General features: G+C 39.4%; 2 protein-coding genes across 3 annotated transcripts; one reads left to right on the top strand and one right to left on the bottom strand.

Moving 5' to 3' along the window:
- Positions 1-2,746: 2,746 nt before the first annotated feature.
- On the bottom strand, positions 2,747-16,233 carry LOC125379190. The gene is made up of 7 exons (XM_048395411.1): positions 16,201-16,233; positions 13,385-13,837; positions 12,895-13,251; positions 11,811-12,613; positions 11,179-11,645; positions 7,674-7,678; positions 2,747-3,154 (listed from the first exon to the last, which is right to left on the bottom strand). The coding sequence occupies exons 1-7, from the start codon at positions 16,231-16,233 to the stop codon at positions 2,747-2,749; spliced, it is 2,526 nt and encodes an 841-aa protein (XP_048251368.1).
- LOC124120747 lies at positions 15,712-22,522 on the top strand. Of its 2 annotated transcripts, none has more exons than XM_048395511.1 (6): positions 15,712-15,741; positions 17,881-18,152; positions 18,551-18,578; positions 18,917-19,120; positions 21,559-21,677; positions 22,228-22,522. In XM_048395511.1, exons 2-6 carry the CDS (start codon positions 17,949-17,951, stop codon positions 22,360-22,362), a joined length of 690 nt encoding a protein of 229 aa, XP_048251468.1. In that variant the 5' UTR covers positions 15,712-15,741; positions 17,881-17,948; the 3' UTR covers positions 22,363-22,522. The 2 variants fall into 2 exon arrangements, with proteins under 2 accessions (XP_048251468.1, XP_046339590.2); XM_046483634.2 differs by having other exon boundaries at positions 17,877-18,152.
- Positions 22,523-23,453: the final 931 nt, after the last annotated feature.

Below are 23,453 nucleotides of genomic sequence, written 5' to 3'. Positions count from 1 at the left end.
AGGCAGAAAAGCTTTTAGCACTGAATCATTGGTGTAACTTTATACCCCCGCCCTTTTAGATTGTGGGTATAATTAAATAAGAATCATCTAAATTTTAATTCTTGAAGAAGTTTGTATATATTATTGCATCATACATATCTTTCTGTCAGTGATGTACTTTAAACAAATATGCTCCCACAATACTGTTTTCTCAACCTGAAAGAAAAACAGAAACCTCAAAGTATCACATTCTTAAATAAACCAGTACTGTATAGCTAATCCCATTTACTTAGACTAATAGAGTATGATGTAACTGGTGATAATATTGCCAAATAGTTTTATCAGTCAACAGATCAACTGTAGTTATTCAAAAGCTGTAACTTTACCTTTCTGCTGTACATCACAAACTATAGTGATTCAAGTGAATATGTTGGCCAAGTTTCTAAAACCTTATTTGAAAAATATGTACATAAATGAAAAATATATATTGCCAAATAAAATAAATAATTCCCATATTTGAAGCAAGAATGTTGAATATGAATTACGAATTGACCCACTAATAAGTTATAGAAGTGTTAACACTTTGGGGTATTTATCCTAATTAAAATTGTGATTTTCTTTTTTTAATACTTAGATCTACCTTAATATTTTCCATATTAATATGCCAGGATAGTTATATAGTTAGATAGATCTAGTTACATTTACAAACATGGGGAAATTAACAAAATGCAATAGCTTATACAATACCAAACGAAGTTGAAACAGCTCTGTAAATATTTATTGAAATGTATTTGTTACTACGTTTATTAACATAGATCTAATACAGTTCAATATCGTTAAATATAATTCTGTAGTATGGTCGCCTACGTGGCGACATATGGAGATCGAAAACCGAACGAATATGGTTGCTATCAATTCCCTTGTATTTTTCATTGGTGCACATTTACTACACCTATCTCATCTTAATAATCAACAAACGATGACCAACTCACCAATAATATATGGTGATATTTAGCTTTTGACTATAGGCTAGCTTATCATCACTAGCGAGGACAATACCGCAAACACCCCGTTATAGCGCGCGACGAGAGACTCGTTTTACTTTTGCTCGTTTTCGTTAGAAGGGAGTGGGACATAGATCTAGTTATCGGAAAATGGTGAATTAATTAGATTTGGAAATAATAAAAATACACATGATAAGCGCCTTGCTATTATAAACTTTATAGACAGCACCAACATCCTGATGATCCACATTTAGGCTACTTCAGTCAGTGTTAATTAGGCCTTTTCGGAAACAACAAGCATGTTTCTGTCTCTTCCCGAAAATACAATTTTTTCATAACATCATTTAGCGCTTTAGACCAGAGCTACAACCAGCAGCCTATAGAGGGTCGATCTGAAAATACTTCCATTGTGTTGATTCCCTCTTTTCGCTGTATAAGAGAATCTCTACTTCACCTTTCCCATGGCCTGAATGAGCCACATTGTTTCACAAAAAATCAAAGTCAGAAGATTAGTACATTTAAACTTTAAATAGTAAGGATTTCAGAAATAACACGGAAGAAATGGCGATAACTGTCAGTGGTCAGTAGGCGATGCATAAGTTAGGCCTATTTACAGACCTAGACGCTTACGCTTATCCATAAAAAAATAATATGGAAAAAAAGTCTTTGGCCCCCTTCACCCCTATCATCATGTTCTGTGTATCATATTTATATCAACACTGACGCTCAGTGAAAGTGACCGGCAAACTACATTCTAGGCTAAACCCTGCCACTTCTGAATAATACGATACATTTAAATCATTTGACGATCTGCATGTACAGAAAGATATCAACAAGCGGAGACTACTTTTGAAAAATTAACTTACCTCATCCGAATTCAAAGATAATCTGTCCAGCTCCAGTTGCTGCACAATCACTTGCTTGTAACATATTTTGTCCAGAGTGAGTTTGAACTAAGATGGCTGGTGACAACAAATCTTCCGCGACAATGTGACGTCATTCTGACGTCACTTCACGAGGCAACAGGCTAAACTTTTCTGTAGTCGCTCTCACGCCGCAAAAATCACGCGCCAATATTGTTTTTAACTGTAATATTGCTTGTGACAACATTTAGTAGACAGAAAACTGTATATATATATATATATATATATATTTAAACATAATAACACTAAGAGATGGTAGATCTACAAGTGGTTTCCTAAACATCATTTACAAAAAAGTGTTGTAATGTCCAAAGCACAACGTTATCACACATCAATTTGCAACGTTGTTGTAACGTTGTGGAATAACGTTGTCATAAGAGATGCGCAATTACGTTCTGGAAATTTTATTATTAAGAGACCAAAATTCAAAAGCCGATTATATTGAAAAGTAATGCATTACTACCTTGGTATTCTGACAAATTCATGTTGATTTTGATAAAGCAGTTCTATTCCTTTATGACTATCGAGAAGCAAACTCAATAACGTTTCACCGACACAGAAACGTAGTTATAAAACGTTGTGTGATATCCAATGCACAACGTTTTCACAACGTGACTGTGCAACGTTGTTATTACGTTGTGAAATAACGTTACACGTTGACGTCATAATAACGTTGTGACAACGTTATATCACGACGTTACCTATCCACAACCTTTCCACAACGTTGTGACAACGTCATGTGTTAGCTGGGACGTTGCAGCAGGAACACTCGATGAGGACACCTTGCAGGACCTTATTGAGGCCACGTTGCAGGAACTCCATGAGGCCACCTTGCAGGAACTACATGAGGACACCTTGCAGGATCTCCATGAGGCCACCTTGCAGGATCTCCATGAGGCCACCTTGCAGGATCTCCATGAGGCCACCTTGCAGGATCTCCATGAGGCCACCTTGCAGGAACCCCATGAGGCCACCTTGCAGGATCTCCATGAGGCCACCTTGCAGGAGCCCCATGAGGCCACGTTCCAGGAACCCCATTAGGCCACGTTGCAGGAACCCCATGAGGCTGCCTTGCAGGAGCTCCATAAGGCTGCGTTGCAGGAACTCCATAAGGCCCCCTTGCAGGAACTCCATGAGGCCACCTTGCAGGAACTCCATGAGGCTGCCTTGCAGGAGCTCCATAAGGCTGCGTTGCAGGAACTCCATGAGGCTGTTTTGCAGGAGGTCACGTTGGTCACGTTGCAGGAACTACATGAGGAGACCTTGCAGGAACTACATGAGGACACCTTGCAGGAACACCACGAGGCCACCTTGCAGGAACTCCATGAGGCTGTCTTGCAGGAACTACATGAGGCCACCTTGCAGGAGCTCCATGAGGCCACCTTGCAGGATCTCCATGAGGCCACCTTGCAGGAACTACATGAGGCTTGCCTTGAAAATCAATACATTTCACAGTTTTCAGCACAAATTTACAACATTTCGAAACATTGTAGGGGTCATGTGGACATTTTTACCCCAGTCTACATTGAACTAATGCAATTTTACAGGGAGTGATGGGGTAGCCTAGTTGTTAAAGCGTTGGCCCGTCACGCCGAAGACCCGAGTTCTATTCACGAAATGGATACAATCTGTGAAGCCCTTTTTTGTTGTTGCCAGCTGTGATAATGCTTCAACTTTGCTAAACGCGGTGTAAAACCATACCCATTCACTCATCTTTTTACACAACAGTACCCAGCAACAGATGACTTTCTACAATCTGTTGCAGCAACGAGTGATGATTAAATAGAAATTATCAAATTTAACAACAGCTCTAAACTTGCAATTTCATAAAAAATCCAACTTGGCATACTTTCTTTTGGGAGTGATCTGTGTTCTCAGACTTTTCACTTTCCTGGTCAAGTGTGCATGAATGAGTTTGACAATAAAAATATACCATTCAGTAAAAATTTCCAAAACTGTCGATTTTTAAAAAAATCAATGAGTTGGAAAAAGCTATCTGTCTCCTCCAGAATATATTTATCACCTTTATCACTTCAACAACATAGATTATTTTACGCATTGCTGAATGGAACAGCACTAGTCCTGAAAGCAGCATTGTGTTTCTGTCGTGTTTCTGTCGAAGGTTGCACAGAGACAAACCATGGCACCAAAACATATCAATGTCGTCCTTCTTGCTTGTGTCAGTGCCATCGCTATGGCATCTCAAGCTTTGAACAAACAGAGGCAGCCAATGGGAGTGGAAATGTGCAAGGATTATTGTCGACAATTCTCTTGGTGTAAATATTGTAGGTTTCTGCCGAATACATATGTCTGCAAGGTCAGCAGTGTCAGACACCTACAATTGGAACAGAATCAGCAAGAAATCACGTTTAACACTTGCAATGTAAGACGCAGTTTTGTTGGAACAATTGTTTTATCGTGGTTTCGTGTATTATGATAGCACCGTATTGTTCTCAAGTCACAAGATTACTCTTTTATATTTGTGGGTTGTCTAACGCCGCAACTGGACATATTCCAGCTGAATGACGGTTTCTGCTGATTACATATGTCTGCAAGGTCAGCAGTGTCAGACACCTACCATTAGCACAGAATCAGCAACAAGTCACCTTAAACACCTACAGTGTAAGACGCAGTTTTGTTTCAACAATTGTATTATTCACATTATTGTTGTGTATGATTGTTGGTTGTCTAAAGCTGCAACTGGACATATTCCAGTGGTCTATAAATAATCGAGCCGGCAAGTAATGTCCTGCTTGTTGATTGGGACCAAACCAATTAATTCAATATTATTCCAAAATCACCAAATTCATTGACCAAACATAATGTGTCACAAGTAAATTATTACCGCCACACCTTTGGGGAAGATCTAAATGTGCGTTTGCTTCCAAGTTAACATCCAACATTGTCCATGTTTCCAGAAGGGACATGAACCACAACTACAGCAGCAATGCTCAGGAAAACACCTATGGGTTGTCTTTACAACCAATGTGTAGACTGTAAGTATATTTGTAAGCAAAAGTCTGTGTACAGGTACAGCATACTAACTCCCAGCCGACCGGTCGTTATTGTAGACCCTCAATGCTAGGTCACCTGAGCCAATGAATGATAGCATGAGCAAAGCCATGTCATCTCGCTCCTTATTAATTGGACCGCCTCCGTGGTCTTGTGGTAGAGCGTCCGCCCGGAGAGCGGAAGGTCCGGGGTTCGATCCCGGGCCGCGTCATACAAAAAGACGTTAAAAGATTGTACTTGTTGTTACCCTGTCTGGCGCTCGGCATTAAGGGGCTAAAACAAGGACTGGTCGGCTCGGAGTCAGTATACTGTGTCTGAGTGGGGTATTCATGTTAAACTGCGGCATGGTATCTCAGTGAGCTAGCACTATAAATCGGCATCAGTCCGGACTAGTACAAGCAGCCACACACACACATACACGTGCATGCACGTCGCTATATAAGTGCAATAATCTTGGACGCGACGTTAAACCCAATTTCACCTCACCTCACCTTATTAATTGTCTACTAGGATGAGCAACAATTTCATCCTCTCGGATTTACCAGATCCAGCGGCAAACATATTGGGGAAGTATGATGCCTATTTTAGTCCGCCATACAAGTGCTCCATATACATCCCTGTAACACAAGGTTGATGAATGACTTCTTTGATAGGCATTACTTAGGAGTCGACGGATAACAAAGTAGAAACAATTTATGGATAACTACTTCTTTAATACTGTAAAGGCTACGTTTCTGTATAGATTTTAAAACCGTTGAGCAAGACTAACAGAGGAACGTTGTTGTTTATCCTCCACCTACTGTACATATTCCTTACAATGTTCCTTATTCAGTCTTGCTTGGCAACGGTATAAGGATCTATACAGAAACGTCGCCTTTACAGTATTAAAGGAGTTGTTATCAATAAATTGTGTCTACTTTGTTGATAAGTGAACACGAACATGCACAAGGAAACTGATGGTTATCTATGGTGGTTGAAGTGTGAGCAGCCATTTCGGTGGTTGTGTTTTTGTTTATCGCCACGCTGATACGATACGATAAATGCATGTGAATAACTGTGCCAGTCTCATTGACTTTGTTGATGCGTATCATCGTATCCTAATTGCGGAGGTCGATGTTCATGATGTCAATTACTGTTTTTTTCTGTCTAGACACAGTGAGTTACAAACCGGCACCGTGTAGCCTGACAATGGCTGAGCGCGATGTTTAACAAAAAAACAAACAAACAAACTTACGAACCAACAAACTAACATTGTTTTCAGATCCTATCAAAAATCCTGGTGGCTTCACTTTTGAGATATATGGAAAAACCTTTCTACCAGATAAACCTACAAGACAACTCATGGAAGGTATACCAGAACATAAAGCCATTGAGCGTTGCTGCCTTTGCCTGTGTTCACTATTCAAGAACGGTATAAGGATATATGTTTTGGCTTTAGATGGAGCTGCACAAACATTGTACTACAACACTGGCCATACATAAATTCAGAATAATTTATCTAGTAACACGAGTAAAATCCTAGCTACTTTTGAGTTCACGCCAAGGAATATTGTCTGCCATGTGATATGTATATCGTCTACGATGTCTTCCCATGAGGTCGGTGTCTGGAAACCTTCCCTTTATATCCAGATACTGAAGATGTCCGAAAAGACAGCAGCGTCTCTCATTATGATTGCTAATACCTTAATAGGGACCACTACAACTACCACCTTTGTGGTGACAATGTGAAGGGGGTTGTGGGGTTGACGGGTTGTTGGGTGTTGAATGTGGAGTGTGTGTGTGTGTGTGTGTGTGTGTGTGTGTGTGTGTGTGTGTGTGTGTGTGTGTGTGTGTGTGTGTGTGTGTGGTTGCTTGTTCTAGTTGGGACTGATGCCGATTTATAGTGCTAGCACACTGAGGTACCGACATATAGGCAGAATGTGAGAAGCCAATTTATGATGTCCCCCGTCGGTTTAGAAAACCACTCACTCAATCGCCTACTGTTAATGTAAATGAAAGTAATTTTGCCTCAAGTTTCGCACCAAAAGTTACATTGTTCGCTGGAAAGACTTGATATCCTAAAAAACGTGTATTGTGGAACCATAAATGTTCGATTTTTTTCAATGAACAAAATGCGTGTTTTTGAAGAAGTTAATAAATATTCCATCTCTTACAAAAATCCAAAGATGATTACTGCTGCCAGCTAATTATTTCAGCTTTTGATTATACAATCAGCTTCACATTACGTTATTATACTTAGATATATTAATCAAAATATAGTGTTATGTTTTGTATTGTGTTTGAAAAGTTGTATTGTATCATCAGTTAGTACATTGTATAGCCCTTTTTATAGACTCAACATTGTTACGAGTGATGGTGTAGCGAAGGGGTATACCTCAAAACCACTCACATAATTAAAATGGATTGCACAAAAATATAATTGCAGTTACACAAAGAATAACTCTTAAACCTCAATACCGGCTCACATAATGATAACAAAGGGCATGCTAGCAATACCATCAGTAAAGCAATATGGCATTATTAAAATACAAAATCATAGTCAACAGGGGTATGATTATGCAAGCCTGCATCAAACATAGTTGCACAATGGTACATAGTTCAAGGCGCATCGATATCATCTCAGTTTTCATCAGCCCCGACATGGGTACAATTTTACACACAGAGTAAAATCATAGATACAACTGGAGGAGGCAACAAATTAGCCTGCTTCACCACTAAAATACAATCACTACTGCTTTGTCAAGAAGCTACCTACTTTCACTGAAACACAAACGCTACTCACTTGAGTCAATCACATCACAAGCTTTATGTTCAATTACATAACAGGCAATTCACTTAACTAAAAGCCCTATACCTCAAGTCACGTCTAACTGCACCTAACATACTGATAAAAAGATAAAAGAAGACACCACATCTTCAAATACATCAGCACATATAACACTATTTTACATGTATACGACAGCTCCATGGATGATTCAAAGACACTTCGCGTCTGACCTGAAGTCAAGTTTAACGGTTAACACCAACTTTTGTTTTTTATTGTACAGAAGTGTCATTTATTCTTGAAGAAGAATTGTTCTTTTGTTACATTGTTTCTGTTGGGATTTAGTTCACTGCATTGTATTTGGATAATGTACAGTTGTCACAAATGTAGTACTATTTAATATTAGCAGTGGGGAGAAATTAATTATGTTTAGATTCTTGAACTAGTTGCAAACTTCCGGAATAGCATGGATTGATATCCAGCATAAAAGAAACATGTGGCATATTCTGTTGTGTTCAAATGCCACTGGACTGGACAGGAACTACATAGAAAGTGTTTGTTGGAACCTGGTTAGACATTATATGTTCGGCGGGCGCGTCCATTGTCTCATCTCACATTGCATCTGACTTTACATCAACACCTACTTTCGTGTTAGGATCACTCTTTCACCAGGGTGTTGAGCCTAGGCCTATCACGGAAGCTTGACCACTGTTGCAGCAACATGATTAATATTCTAGTTATTGTCATTTCCAATACTCTCACGTTTGGTACTGCAATTAAATATTGTACTACCACTTTATTGTGCACTGTCATTGTAATTACTTGGCAGTAATTTGAATTGATTTGTAAACTGAGTTTATTTTGACAAACAGTTGTTGAGTGTATACCATTTGTTGGTTGTTTGTTGGTTTCATACTAAATTCTTTTACGTACAGATTTATGGGCTTCCATATGTAAAAAACACGACCCTTGCTGAAATGTGTGGCCCGGTCAATATTAGATATACACGTAAAAGAAGCACTATTAGAGACATGTCGCTATTTTGCATTTTACAACCTAAGAAATATGTTTCATTGGGAAGACGAAACTGGTTATTGACGTATTTTTATTGCCAACATTTCATTTGGAAGTATGCATCACCAGATGTTTCTGTTTAACTATCCCCCTGTCGTAAATCACCATCATGGTATCAATATAAATGTCAATGCGACAGAATATCGTGTCTATATTTTCCAACCAAACATATTCCATTGGGCGTAAAATGCAAAATAGCGCTGCAAATGATATGAATGGATCCATATATCACTGAAAATCAGTGATGACACCAGATGTGTTCGCAAAAAGGCTAACACTTTGCCTCAGATGAGTATGCAAAGTTAAGCAGAAAGCTCTTAGAATTCTTGTCTGCAAGCTGGGACCTTGTCAGTATCCCATGCGTAAAATGTTTGTAAATTGAGAACGCATCCACAGAGAGTATTGATATCTGGAATGGTTTCTGCACTTGTAAGGATTTGACATTTGACATTCCAGTTATGCACACAAAGTTATAGTTTTTTTTAAAAGTTTGCCTGTGCTTGTTTGAGGGAACATCTCTGATAATAATAATAATAATAATAATAATAATAATAATAATAATAATAATAATAAATAATAATAAATGATAATAATAATAATAATAATAATAATAATAATAATGATAATAATAATAATAATAATAATAATAATTATAATAATAATTATAATAATCACCTATAACCATACAAAACACCAAAAAGCATAACTGGCTCAATAAGTTCATATACAGTTTCTCAAACATAGACGACAAAACCTTTTCTGTTATCACAAGAAATCTCTGCTAAATGCAGAGTCCATTGTTCATTTCACACTGTGTCATAATCATGTGTCTATGAATCACTATCAAATAGGTTTTATCAGTCTGAATTGAGATATTTCTGATGTAAAACTATTCGATTTCTCGTCAGTTTCTGATACGGGTCCAAGTTGTGACCACATTTACAGGGCAGTTCAGGATGCATATGTCAGAAAGCAATGCCACAACATTGGGTTGGTCACATGTGTCATGCACGCAACAAACACCCCACGTCACCAACTACATACGCAACCAATAAACTTGCAATCAAACGTAGACTTTTGACATTAGTAACGGCAGTGATTTCAGCCTGTTGTCTGTTTTACACTATTTCCCTTTTTCAAATTAAATGTTGGTCCACAGTTTGTGATTAAGTATGCTCTGAAGTATTAAAATTTGCAGAGATGACATGTTGAGTTTACTTGCCCTTTGAGTCCCAAAAAGGAACAAAGGCGTTACCACACGTCGTTAGCTAAACATGTTATGACATATGTCACACACGCTAGGATTTCAACATTCCAAAATCTCTCTTTCTGAAAACTGTGGAATATAGTTAATGGTGACAGTACTTACTTACCCCGACCCTTTCCCACGTACATGTACTTGTAATATTATCGCAATGCAATGAAATGATGCATAAGTCAGAGGAGAAATGTCAATCGTTGTGATTACCATTTAAGTTCATAAGTGATCAATTTTCTTCGACAATATCGTTCAACCCAAACTCTTAATGAGTTTACTGATACTTGATAATCTGAATTTTGTATTATTTGCTTTTAATAAACTAAACCGTTTTCATTCTAGTAAATTCCAAACAAGTTTAGGGTATTTAGGTATCAACACGTGTTTGAATGATCGGACAAGGATTAAACAGTTTTTTGACGGTGTAGTTACCAATTAAACGTCTTCTTGGGAGAGGAAGTGCCTACAACTAACATAAAGACGGATCATATTAGATTACTTATTATTAGCTGCAAAATATATATGATCAGGTCATGACACATTTTGAAATATTTGTCTTGATTTACTGAACGACACACTGTCTGGGACCCCAAGCTCAATGTCTGCAGTAGGAAAACATTAATGTTTGGCTAACGAGAAAAAAAATATACTGTTAGGTCTGGACTTCTGTTTTCGGATATTAAAGCTTGAAACAGATGCTGTCTAGTTCCCGTCATGTTCTCAAAAAAAATTTGTTTTCAGTATCCTAGTATCTTTTGTAGAGATTCCGTAGGCATTGTAAAATAAATATCTTTATTCCAAGACATGTAGGTGTACGCCACCGAGTGTAGATACTGACGTTTGTGTCGGGAGTAAAGCAGATGTACGTCAGAGATTAGATACTGAAGTTTGTGTCGGGACTAAAGCAGGTGTACGCCACAGAGTGTAGATGCTGAAGTTTGTGTCGGGACTAAAGCAGGTGTACGCCACAGAGTGTAGATGCTGAAGTTTGTGTCGGGACTAAAGTAGGTGTACACCACAGAGTGTAGATGCTGAAGTTTGTGTCGGGACTAAAGCAGGTGTACGCCACAGAGTGTAGATGCTGAAGTTTGTGTCGGGACTAAAGTAGGTGTACACCACAGAGTGTAGATGCTGAAGTTTGTGTCGGGACTAAAGTAGGTGTACGCCACAGAGTGTAGATGCTGAAGTTTGTGTCGGGACTAAAGTAGGTGTACGCCAGAGTGTAGATACTGAACTTTGTGTCAGGACTAAAGCAGGTATATGCCAGAGTGTAGATACTGAAGTTTGTGTCGGGACTAAAGTAGGTGTACGCCAGAGTGTAGATACTGAAGTTTGTGTCGGAACTAAAGCAGTTGTATACCAGAGTGTAGATACTGAAGTTTGTGTCGGGACTAAAGTAGGTGTATGCCAGAGTGTAGATACTGAAGTTTGTGTCTGGACTAAAGCAGGTGTATGCCAGAGTGTAGATACTGAAGTTTGTGTCGGGACTAAAGTAGGGATTCACCAGAGTGTAAATACTGAAGTTTGTGTCGGGACTTAAGTAGGGGAATGCCAGAGTGTAGATACTGAACTTTGTGTCAGGACTGAAGTAGGTGTATGCCAGAGTGTAGATGCTGAAGTTTGTGTCGGGACTAAAGCAGGTGTACGCCACAGAGTGTAGATGCTGAAGTTTGTGTCGGGACTAAAGTAGGTGTACACCACAGAGTGTAGATGCTGAAGTTTGTGTCGGGACTAAAGTAGGTGTACGCCACAGAGTGTAGATGCTGAAGTTTGTGTCGGGACTAAAGTAGGTGTACGCCAGAGTGTAGATACTGAACTTTGTGTCAGGACTAAAGCAGGTATATGCCAGAGTGTAGATACTGAAGTTTGTGTCGGGACTAAAGTAGGTGTACGCCAGAGTGTAGATACTGAAGTTTGTGTCGGAACTAAAGCAGTTGTATACCAGAGTGTAGATACTGAAGTTTGTGTCGGGACTAAAGTAGGTGTATGCCAGAGTGTAGATACTGAAGTTTGTGTCTGGACTAAAGCAGGTGTATGCCAGAGTGTAGATACTGAAGTTTGTGTCAGGACTAAAGCAGGTATATGCCAGAGTGTAGATACTGAAGTTTGTGTCGGGACTAAAGTAGGTGTACGCCAGAGTGTAGATACTGAAGTTTGTGTCGGAACTAAAGCAGTTGTATACCAGAGTGTAGATACTGAAGTTTGTGTCGGGACTAAAGTAGGTGTATGCCAGAGTGTAGATACTGAAGTTTGTGTCGGGACTAAAGTAGGTGTATGCCAGAGTGTAGATACTGAAGTTTGTGTCTGGACTAAAGCAGGTGTATGCCAGAGTGTAGATACTGAAGTTTGTGTCGGGACTTAAGTAGGGGAATGCCAGAGTGTAGATACTGAACTTTGTGTCAGGACTGAAGTAGGTGTATGCCAGAGTGTAGATACTGAAGTTTGTGTCGGAACTAAAGCAGTTGTATGCCAGAGTGTAGATACTGAAGTTTGTGTCGGGACTAAAGTAGGTGTATGCCAGAGTGTAGATACTGAATTTTGTGTCGGGACTAAAGTAGGTGTACGCAACAGACTGTAGATACTGAAGTTTGTGTGGGGACTAAAGTAGGTGTACGCAACAGAGTGTAGATACTGAACCTTGTGTCGGAACTAAAGCAGTTGTATGCCAGAGTGTAGATACTGAAGTTCGTGTCGGGACTAAAGTAGGTGTACGCAACAGAGTGTAGATACTGAACCTTGTGTCGGGACTAAAGTAGGTGTACGCCACAGAGTGTAGATACTGAAGTTTGTGTGGGGACTAAAGTAGGTGTACGCCACAGAGTGTAGATACTGAAGTTTGTGTGGGGACAAAAGTAGGTGTACGCCACAGAGTGTAGATACTGAAGTTTGTGTCGGGACTAAAGTAGGTGTACGCAACAGAGTGTAGATACTGAACTTTGTGTCAGGACTGAAGTAGGTGTATGCCACAGTGTAGATACTGAAGTTTGTGTCGGGACTAAAGTAGGTGTACGCCAGAGTGTAGATACTGAAGTTTGTGTCGGAACTAAAGCAGTTGTACGCCAGAGTGTAGATACTGAAGTTTGTGTCGGGACTAAAGTAGGTGTATGCCAGAGTGTAGATACTGAATTTTGTGTCGGGACTAAAGTAGGTGTATGCCAGAGTGTAGATACTGAACTTTGTGTCTGGACTAAAGTAGGTGTACGCCACCGAGTGTAGAGACTGAAGTTTGTGTCGGTACTAAAGTAGGTGTACGCAACAGAGTGTAGATACTGAAGTTTGTGTCGGGACTAAAGTAGGTGTACGCAACAGAGTGTAGATACTGAAGTTTGTGTCGGGACTAAAGTAGGTGTACGCAACAGAGCGTAGATACTGAAGTTTGTGTCGGGACTAAAGTAGGTGTACGCCACGGAGTGTAGATGCTGAAGTTTGTGTCGGGACTAAAGTAGGTGTACGCCAGAGTGTAGATACTGAACTTTGTGTCAGGACTAAAGCAGGTATATGCCAGAGTGTAGATACTGAAGTTTGTGTCGGGACTAAAGTAGGTGTACGCCAGAGTGTAGATACTGAAGTTTGTGTCGGAACTAAAGCAGTTGTATACCAGAGTGTAGATACTGAAGTTTGTGTCGGGACTAAAGTAGGTGTATGCCAGAGTGTAGATACTGAAGTTTGTGTCGGGACTAAAGTAGGTGTATGCCAGAGTGTAGATACTGAATTTTGTGTCGGGACTAAAGTAGGTGTATGCCAGAGTGTAGATACTGAACTTTGTGTCTGGACTAAAGTAGGTGTACGCCACCGAGTGTAGAGACTGAAGTTTGTGTCGGTACTAAAGTAGGTGTACGCAACAGAGTGTAGATACTGAAGTTTGTGTCGGGACTAAAGTAGGTGTACGCAACAGAGTGTAGATACTGAAGTTTGTGTCGGGACTAAAGTAGGTGTACGCAACAGAGCGTAGATACTGAAGTTTGTGTCGGGACTAAAGTAGGTGTACGCCACGGAGTGTAGATACTGAAGTTTGTATCGGGACTAAAGTAGGTGTACGCAACAGAGTGTAGATACTGAACTGTGTGTAGAGTAAAGTAGATGTACGCCACAGAGTGAGGATACTGACGTTTGTGTCGGGACTAAAGTAGGTGTACGCCAGAGTGTAGATACTGAACTTTGTGTAGAGTAAAGTAGATTTACGCCACAGAGTGTAGATACTGACGTTTGTGCAGGGAACAAAGTAGGTGTACGATTCAACTTGTATATTAGATGGAAAAGAACGCTGTCTACATGCAGTACTGCGAGTACATTAATTTTTTTGCACGTTTCTATGGGCTAAAAGTAAACAATGTTAAGACAGTGATAAGGCTTATTTGGATAGGGTAAATATAAGATCAAGAATGAAGTTATGTCTTCGTGGAAACTAAACTGGGCGCAAGGTCCCGGTGACCTCCTTGGGATATCCTATTGTCTTGAGTTAGAAGAAATGACTGATTTGAATAATAAAGAGCATTATTGAAATTGTGAAAACGCCAATGTCAATTTGGTCAACTCGACAACTAACTCCCCTCGGCAGAAATATAATTTCAAATCTTTGCAGCTTTGCCAAACCCCCCTGACTGATGTTGATTTTCAAAAGAAATGTTTCCAGTTTATATGGGCCAGAAAACCAGATAAAGTAAAAAGAAAAAGGTGATTTGTGATAAAAATAACGGAGGTTGTAATGTTCCGAAAGTAATAGAAATAATAATGGCCCCAAAACTATCAATTATTAGAAGATTCTTTAATAAGCAAACAAAATGGGGTACTCTTTTTAAATGAACTTACCGAAAGTTGGACAAGAGTCCATATTGAATACAGCTGCCAATATTAAAGAAACACTGGTCAAAATCATACGAAACGACTTTTACAAAGATCTCCTGACTTCTTGGTCGAATTTCATTTCATCTATTCATCCCAAAGAACTATCATAATTGGACATACTTACGAATAATGTGTGGTTCAACGAAAATATCTAGATTAATGGAAAAGAGGTATTTTATGAAAATAGACACAGAAAAGGCATATGCTATGTAAATGACTTGTTGAAAGAGAAAGGTAAATTTCTACCCTTTGAATCTTTTGTAAAGAAATTTAATTTACAAACACATTTCTTGACATACATGGGCATTATGAACTCCATAAAACAATACTGCAGAAACAAATGCATCAATTGAAAGAATTTGAGACCCCTCTTAAATTCCATTAGCTCCTTTAATATGCAACACCTACAGAAATGTGAAAAAGGCACTCCATACTTTTACAAACGTTTGGTTAAGAAACACTGTGTAAAAAATTCAACGCACCATAAAGTGGGAAAATATTTTCAAAGTAGAAATATCTTTAGAGGACTGGACAAACTATAAGAGCATACCCTTTAGGTGCACTCATTTAGACAGATTCTTTAAATATTAGTCATCATGCCATTCACTTTTTTTGCAACATGAAAGTCACCGTTTTTTCTGTTTCGTCAAAACAATATGAAATGCATCTAATGAAAAAGAATGTTTAAAAAAAGAAAAGGTTCTGCATTGCCAACACAGCACTTTATCTCCAGAATATGCATAGAGAATAGTTGAACACATGTGCTGCTTTATGCTGACATGCGCAGTGGGACTTTCAGTTGGAAACTCACGTATATAAATTGCTGCAGTAACCTTCGGCAGCAGTCACTAGCCTGCATTCAACGTCGTCACAGTCAGAAAGGTAAAGTATCCAAACTTCTCAATTGTTCACAAATATGATTTTATATATATATATATATATATACTTTTTATTATATGTGTGTTGTTGTGATCATGAGCATTACAGACAGCGTTACTTTAATTATAAACTAGATATATACAAAGAGCTCCAACATCTCTGTAGAGTTCAGTCATCATAAATAACCATTGGTGTTTCAATTCCTTTATTGAATTGCAAAAGTGAGACAGATAGGCGGAGCGAGAAAGAGAGCAAATGTGCGATAGCATAAAGAGAGCAGAAGACGTTTTAAGTGTCACCAATAATCCCGCCATGTCTATATGTTATTGCACAAAATTAAAAGAACTGATGTAATGATATGGAAACAACAACCGGCCTTGCTCTATTTATGAAAGGAATGTGAATTAATAATGACAAAGTATGAGTGTTGAGTACATGTTGTATATTTATTGGAGATTATACCTGATAGATGGCAGACACCCGGGCGTGAGGCATCATCGTAGACACAATTATCAATAATGGACAATTAAATATATAAAAAATATAGGAAATGATACAAGCACAAAATGTTTCAATGATGAGAGGATTCTATGTAAAAGTCATCGAAAGGACATGAACTCCTCTCCAACTGTGATCTTCAAAATTATTTGAATATAACTGTGAAAACCTGAAAGGTGTTATCATCCCGCTAGTTCGCAATACGTTCCACCGTGACCTTCTGTCAGCCTGTTGGTACTTTACTTCTAGATTAGAGAATGGTAAAAGTTAAAATAGTTATATAACTTCGCAAAATATCTGGTATAATAAAAACATTTTAACTGATAGAAAAGTAAACCAAATCCAACTTGGAATGAGAAAGGGATACGTTATGTGAATGACCTGCTACAGGTTTTATTTAATTTATAAGTAAGTTTAACGTAAAATAAAATTACTTACAATATAAAAGGGTTCTAAGCGCAATAAAAAATGTGTTCCGCAAAGAATATTTAATTAGAAACCCTAAAAATACAAGAAAATCCTTACCAACACTGTGCCACCATGCCATGAACAGGCTTGCATTCCACGAGTAATACTTACTGTTCACATTGATACAGAACCAGCAATTCAACCATCAATGTTTATTGTATGTTTCAAAAGAATGGTACAGTTATCTGGCACATACCATTTGATATCAGTCCATTATGCATACATTTCTTGTTTTTGTTGGTTTGTTTTTTAACGCCATGTTCGGCAATATTCCAATATACGGCGGCCTTTAAATGGTCGAATCTCGACAAACACTCCAGTGATTGACACATGTGGATCAATTCAACCAATAGGGTTATAACATTTAGTCAACCACATCATCAAGCTTGACCACGACTTAGTCGCCTCTTACGACCAGTACCCAAACTTTGAACTATCTTTACCTGCATCTCTTCAGGAAACCATCTTTCCTCAAATACTTGCCCATGTTAAAATATATGCAGCTTGTAGCGAGTCAAAATTTCCTGTTACTGGTAAAAGCATCGTTTCTGATAATTATATTTATATCAGTTGCAAAAGGTTTTCACAATGATTAAATTAGTTAGTTCATACACTGTTACACTTTAGAAGATTCAATTTGAAAAATATCATATACCGCATGATGATATGTTTCAGCTAAAGTCAACCTTGGTACCTTTTGATTGATTCTTGATTCTCGTCACTATTCACACTTGTTGAATGGTTATAAGCTGACGACTAATAACTGTTGATATATTCACAAATCCATATTTGTCAAGGCCAAAGCAGGTGATTTTTTTATAAACATTCACAACCGATCCTTGACATAATGATCTACCGATAGTCCACATGCAGCTTCAGTGTCCCTGGCAACTTGAAATCAAATCTCACAGTATTAGAACGCAAAGGCTTCGTGTCAGGATGGTTAAATGTCTGTCTTTTTGTTTGCATGTTTGTTTGTTTGTTTGTGTGGTTTGTACCACCATCCTCTGCAATATCCCAGCTATTGGCGTGTAAATCATCAAGTGTGGACCAAGCAACCAAGCGATATGAGAAAAGCCCTGTGTCTTGTTAAATACACAAATGTTATGATACTTTTCACAATCTGCGTATAAATGTGCACAATGATATGGCAAATATATCTTTGTCCATAGCCAGAAATTAAAGGCGGAACTTAAATAAACCTGGACTTTCGGTTTTTGAGGAGAAAGTACGATTTTACAACAATGTTCATACATCTCCTTGGTCTCCTCACCCTGTCGTTTCTTCCCTGGTCGGTTCTCGGCTCCGATGATGATAGAGACGCCCGGCTGTACAGAGTTGACATCACCCTTCCGCCTAAAGAGGGGAGGGACGAGACGGCAGACATATTGCAGATAAATGCAACAGTGGAGGGTCTAACTGACATTGAAGTTTTGTTTTCGTTTAAGGTTAGTGAAATTGTTGCATCGCCATTTTGTAACGCGTAGACCCCCTCACGTTGCTTGTCATAAGAGACGATTCAATTTGGATCAGGTGGTCAGGCTTTGTGCCTTAGCTGATTGCATGTGATCTTGCCCCCATTGTGTTGATCCTTGCTCATCACGTGGTTATATATTGGTTGCAACAAAGCATTCTGTTATTCATAGACAAACAACCATGTTGCTAAATACACAATACTTTGATCGGAATGTCAGGATATTTAACGTCACCGTGTGTCGGTCCTTTAATCTTTGCCCACATATATTTACAGTCTGCTTGAATACCGCTTATCTTGCCTCAGAAATAATCAACCTTTCACTAAAATCAGTTACTCACACATATTAACAAATTCCTGTTTGTTTAACAGGAAGTCGGGAACCCAAAGGTATTGCTGGGTAAGTTCGATTTTAAACAATTTTCTCCATGTTTCTTCATAACAAACTTACTTTTACTGCTCAACACATATCCCATTGATGGAATATGTAACTGTACTACGTCACTAGCTAGCATCGCCAAATCTGAACCAAACTTCATTAATCGTGAAGGACATTTGATTTTGTCCAATCATCGTCCATGGATGCAGTATGACACAATGGCTTCCAGCGTGGGGTCAGGACGATCATTCAGAAACTATATTATAGATAGAACAGCTATCCTTTTATTGTCAATTGACATGTTAATCTCCTATGTTCGTTTACAAGACAAAGGAAAAAAAAATATCTGTTTATTTCAGTTATTGATGTTGAGAAAGCGTGCAGCTGGCCACAGTTGACAAGCTTTCTGTCACGAAAGGGCTATGAGGTGAAGACGACCCCAGTGTACCGCTGCAGTGACTACGCCCAGGAACTTGGGGTCAATATGTCCAGAGACATATATGATTCCTCTCTCAAGGATGATGAGGACTTACTTCTTGGCAGGCAGATATTTCAAGTCAAAGGTATGCCTGGCACTTAAGCTCTTAGAAACAGATTATTACATATAAGCATTATGTAAGCATCACTGTACGTGCATCCCTTGTCTACAGACGAACGTTTCCTTGACAACCGCAAGTGTTGATATAAAATGGATGTGACCACGGCAGCCCTTCCAGCGAGTATAAGCATCGTCCAGGAACAATAACGCGGTAGCACTGTAGCTTCCCTAGTTATACATTCAACTGTTTGATATGTCAGCATACGAAGTACATGTTTCCGGTATACATTTGCGTTGGTTTTCAAAAGGGATATAAAGCAGACATAATCAAAGTGTGGATATTATTCTCGGTTCACTCCAAATTGTCAGACATCCAATTTGTCAGACGACTCAATCGTCAGACAGACCAGTCAAGTATGACCAGTGTAACTGCCTGGTCTTACCTACTAATTAATGAACTGCTCCGAACTGTGGGTAGAGTATGCTACTCTTAATCGTTAAGTTTTACAGATTATCCTGACTATGATTGTGTTTATAAGTTGCATTTGAGCTGTGTCGGGTTGCTTATGTTTTATAAGCAAATATTTAGAGCAGTTTTTCCAGTGATATAGTGAATATAGGAAACTCAGTGAAAATTAACGAACAATGTCGGATACAATGTTAAGTAGAATTCACATTCAATAGATTAAACTTCTCAATAATCTGCGTCTAATCTCACATGTACTACAGGTAGCGTACTATATTACATGAAGTCAAAGTCAGTAAGGTATCACCACCATGGCTGGTATACGCAGGTTTGACAACATAGAGTCTCAGAGAGGAACCCCACAAGTATTCCTTGATGGGTTCACTTACTCTAAGAATCGAGCCAGAGGCCAGACCACACACTGGAGATGGAGATGTATCATCAAGATCTGCCATGGGAAATGAACAACTGTTGGGGACTTCCTTGCAGATGTCTTGGACCACTGCCACCAACCTGGAGATCAGACTCCTGTCAAGTTTGGGCCAGGGAAGAAGCAACGCCTGTCCAAACTACAATGCAGAAGTAGGCCGCCAGACTCCAGAAAACGTTAAACATCCTCCTTCGTTCCCAAGCTTGAAGAGTTCCCTCTATCAACAACGCCGAATAACAATCCCTGTCCAGCCACAAACCAGAGCTGTTGCTCACCTTGAGGGGCTGTGGACCACTACCAGGGATGGCAGAAGATTCATCTTCTGCGCAGACGGTGAAGAAGAAAAGATCCTGATCTTTTTCCACTGATGCGCAGCTGAGGTGTCTTGCTGAAGTTGATACGGTCTTCATGGATGGTACGTTTGCCTGCTGTCCTCACCTGTGGAATCAGCTGTACACTGTACATGCCCGCAGTGGATACACCATGCACACACTTGTCTTCGGCCTGCTGCCCAGCCGACAACGGACGACATACGCCAGATTCTTAATTTTCCTGAAAACAGAGGTACAGCAGACTCTTAACCGACCCTTCTCACCAGCTACCGTTGAGACAGACTTTGAGATGGCGGCCCTTCGAGCGATCGAATGTGAGTTCCCAACAGCAGACATCAAGGGATGTTTCTTCCACTACACCCAGGCTATATGGAGGAAGACTCAAGAGCACAGATGTCCAGTACAAGGAAGACCCCCAGGTGCAGAGCACAGGAAGAAGGTCTACAGAGATCCCAGGAAGAAGGTCTACGGAGAATCAGAGAGAAGGCTGGTGTGTCTCAAAGAGAAGATGCTCATTGGGAAAAAGACCCCTCTTGAATTTTGGGATGCTGTTGAAATTTGCTGACGCTGAACTGAAAACTGTGATCAGTGTGTATTGTGTATACAGCTTCTTTTGCAATAATATAATGAGTACTTCAAAAAGTCTGATTTCTGGCATGAGTTGGTAATTAATATTGCATAATAAACCTATCCTGTAAATTCCTCAAAATGTGTGTTTTCTGGTCTGTTAAACTTCAGTGAAAGGTAAGCAGGTAACTATTGCTTGACTAACCAACCTTGACTAATCCTGGTATACGCTTTCTGACAAACGCGGTGTCTGACAATTGGCACAACTCTTGTGTGTCGGATTCTGAATTTCATTGAAGGCAGGGAAGTCTACAGGTGAACTTGTTTTACATTGAACGAACATTATTATCACCCAAGTCACAAATAACTGACATACTTTTTGTCTTTTGTGGCCGAATTCTTTAAAGCTATCGTATTTTAATTGGTTGCTAAGTTATTCCTTGGTGTCCCAACTGATATGTCTGTGACATCTTCTGATGATTTGGAAGGCGGATGAAGCTATACAGCACAGTCGCAAGTGGCTCATACTAACGCAAACGCATACAACACACTAGGAATTACACTGTTTACCACACAATCTCAAAATACACAATCACGTTTTGTTGATAATTTTTTTACGTTCCCATTTCAGGCAAATGAATATCATCCAATTCATACTTACATTTCAGATTTAACAACAGCTGAGTTCAACGAGAAGATGAAACAGATGTTTGTAAGGGAAAAGGGCATCTTGGAAGCAGGTCAACGGGGGGCATGTTTCAGATCTCTAGCAAGCCTTCCAGTTGAGGTAAACCATCTTGCACAAGTCATTAATCCCCTGATTTTGAATCTGTTTGTTACTACGGTTACTAAAATGGTCAACGTCTAAGACATCCTCCCACATCAAACCTTCACGTAATGTAACAAATACTATTGAAAGAGGCGTAAATCCAACTCACTCACATGTCATTGTTCTGTCCATCTCACTTTGTTGCCAATAAATTATTGGATTCCATCATTTTGGTTGCAGATGCAGCTTGGTGTGTGTGTGTGTGTGTGTGTGTGTGTGTGTGTGTGTGTGTGTGTGTGTGTGTGTGTGTGTGTGTGTGTGTTTGTGTGTGTTTGTGTGTGTGTGTGTGTGTGTGTGTGTGTGTGTGCCTGCTTGTCCACCTGTTGTTAGCAGCGATGGGGTAAAGCGTTTTTCAACTCGTCACGCTGAAAATCCGGGATGCGTGTTTGCCTTTCTCCCACATTAGGCTGACACACCATTCATTACTATTGCTTTTAATATAGATACTGTGCTGGTTATCCTTCTTAATAACATTATGCAATGACTTAATTCTACACCATTATTTCAGCTGATACACTTCGGCCCAGTTAGTCCGAGCAGAATGGACACGATGGAGGAAACCTTACGTGGCCCTGAGACCTTTGACATGGAATTGAGTCGAATGCAGAACCTGGCTCATTACTCGCAAGGGTGCCAGAAATAAGATGTACCTTCCAACACAACCTTTTTTTTGTCAAATTGACAGAATAAGGATAAAATATAAGGATCCACTAAAACCGATAGATCTTGAAACCAGATTATTCAACAGAAATACATTTAAACCTGTACACATATTTAATTGTATGTAATCATCTTTGGCTGAATAAACCATGGCATTCCTTTCATCTTTCCTTTTAATTCATTAATGCCCTATGCGGCGGAATGTGAAACATGGATGGTGCAGTTCTTCAGAGAATTGTGAGGCGACTATGCATGTCGTAAGAGGCGACTAACGAGATCAGGTAGTCAGGCTCGCTGACTTGATTGATGCATGTCATCGTATCCCAATTGCGTAGTTCGATGCTCATGATGTCAGTCACTGGATTGTCTTGTGCAGACTCAATTATTTACAGACCGCTGTCATATAGCTGGAATATTGCTTGGTGTGGGGTTAAACAACAAACCAACAGAGAAATGTGAGAATCCAGCTTGAGGTAACTGGTATCAAACATAACTATGAGATCGAATTCCAGGGCTGTGATTGGCTATTCCGTTGTGATACCCTCAGGTCAGATTATGATCAACTGCTTTATTAGCAAATTATTTCTCTGTTCTATTATGTTAAGACACTGTTTCCTTTTGGTATATGGTTGGATTGCACACGACCTTAAAAACCCTTCATCTATAAGTTCATGCATATAACAGATAAAGTCAGTGCTTGGCTGGCTATAAGAGACATGGAGATGGCGAAATCACTTCTATCTAGCAAGGAGGTGCTCTGTGGCATGATATTTTGAGTTGGTGCAATGAAGAACACGTTTGATGTTTGCACCCTGCATTCATAGCAAAGCTGCAAGACATCACGTTCGACGTCCCCAAGCAGCATCACCTCCTATACTGAGTATCAATGCATCATGTTTGACGTCCTTTAAGGAGCATCACCTCCTCTTCTGAGTATCAAAGCAAGTTGATCCTTGATCAGTTTTTTTCGAATGAAGGAAAAGTGCACATATATTTTCCGACTATTAGTAATATTATATCCCAAAATTTGAAATTTTGGCACCTCGTATGCCCATATCCATTACGTTTGACGTC

The sequence above is a fragment of the Haliotis rufescens genome, unplaced genomic scaffold, assembly GCF_023055435.1.
Source record: "Haliotis rufescens isolate VD_foot unplaced genomic scaffold, xgHalRufe1.0.p SCAF_14, whole genome shotgun sequence".
Classification (NCBI taxonomy): Eukaryota; Metazoa; Mollusca; class Gastropoda; order Lepetellida; family Haliotidae; genus Haliotis; species Haliotis rufescens.
Note: the sequence above shows the minus strand (reverse complement) of the source record. Positions and strands in the feature narration are given on the sequence as shown.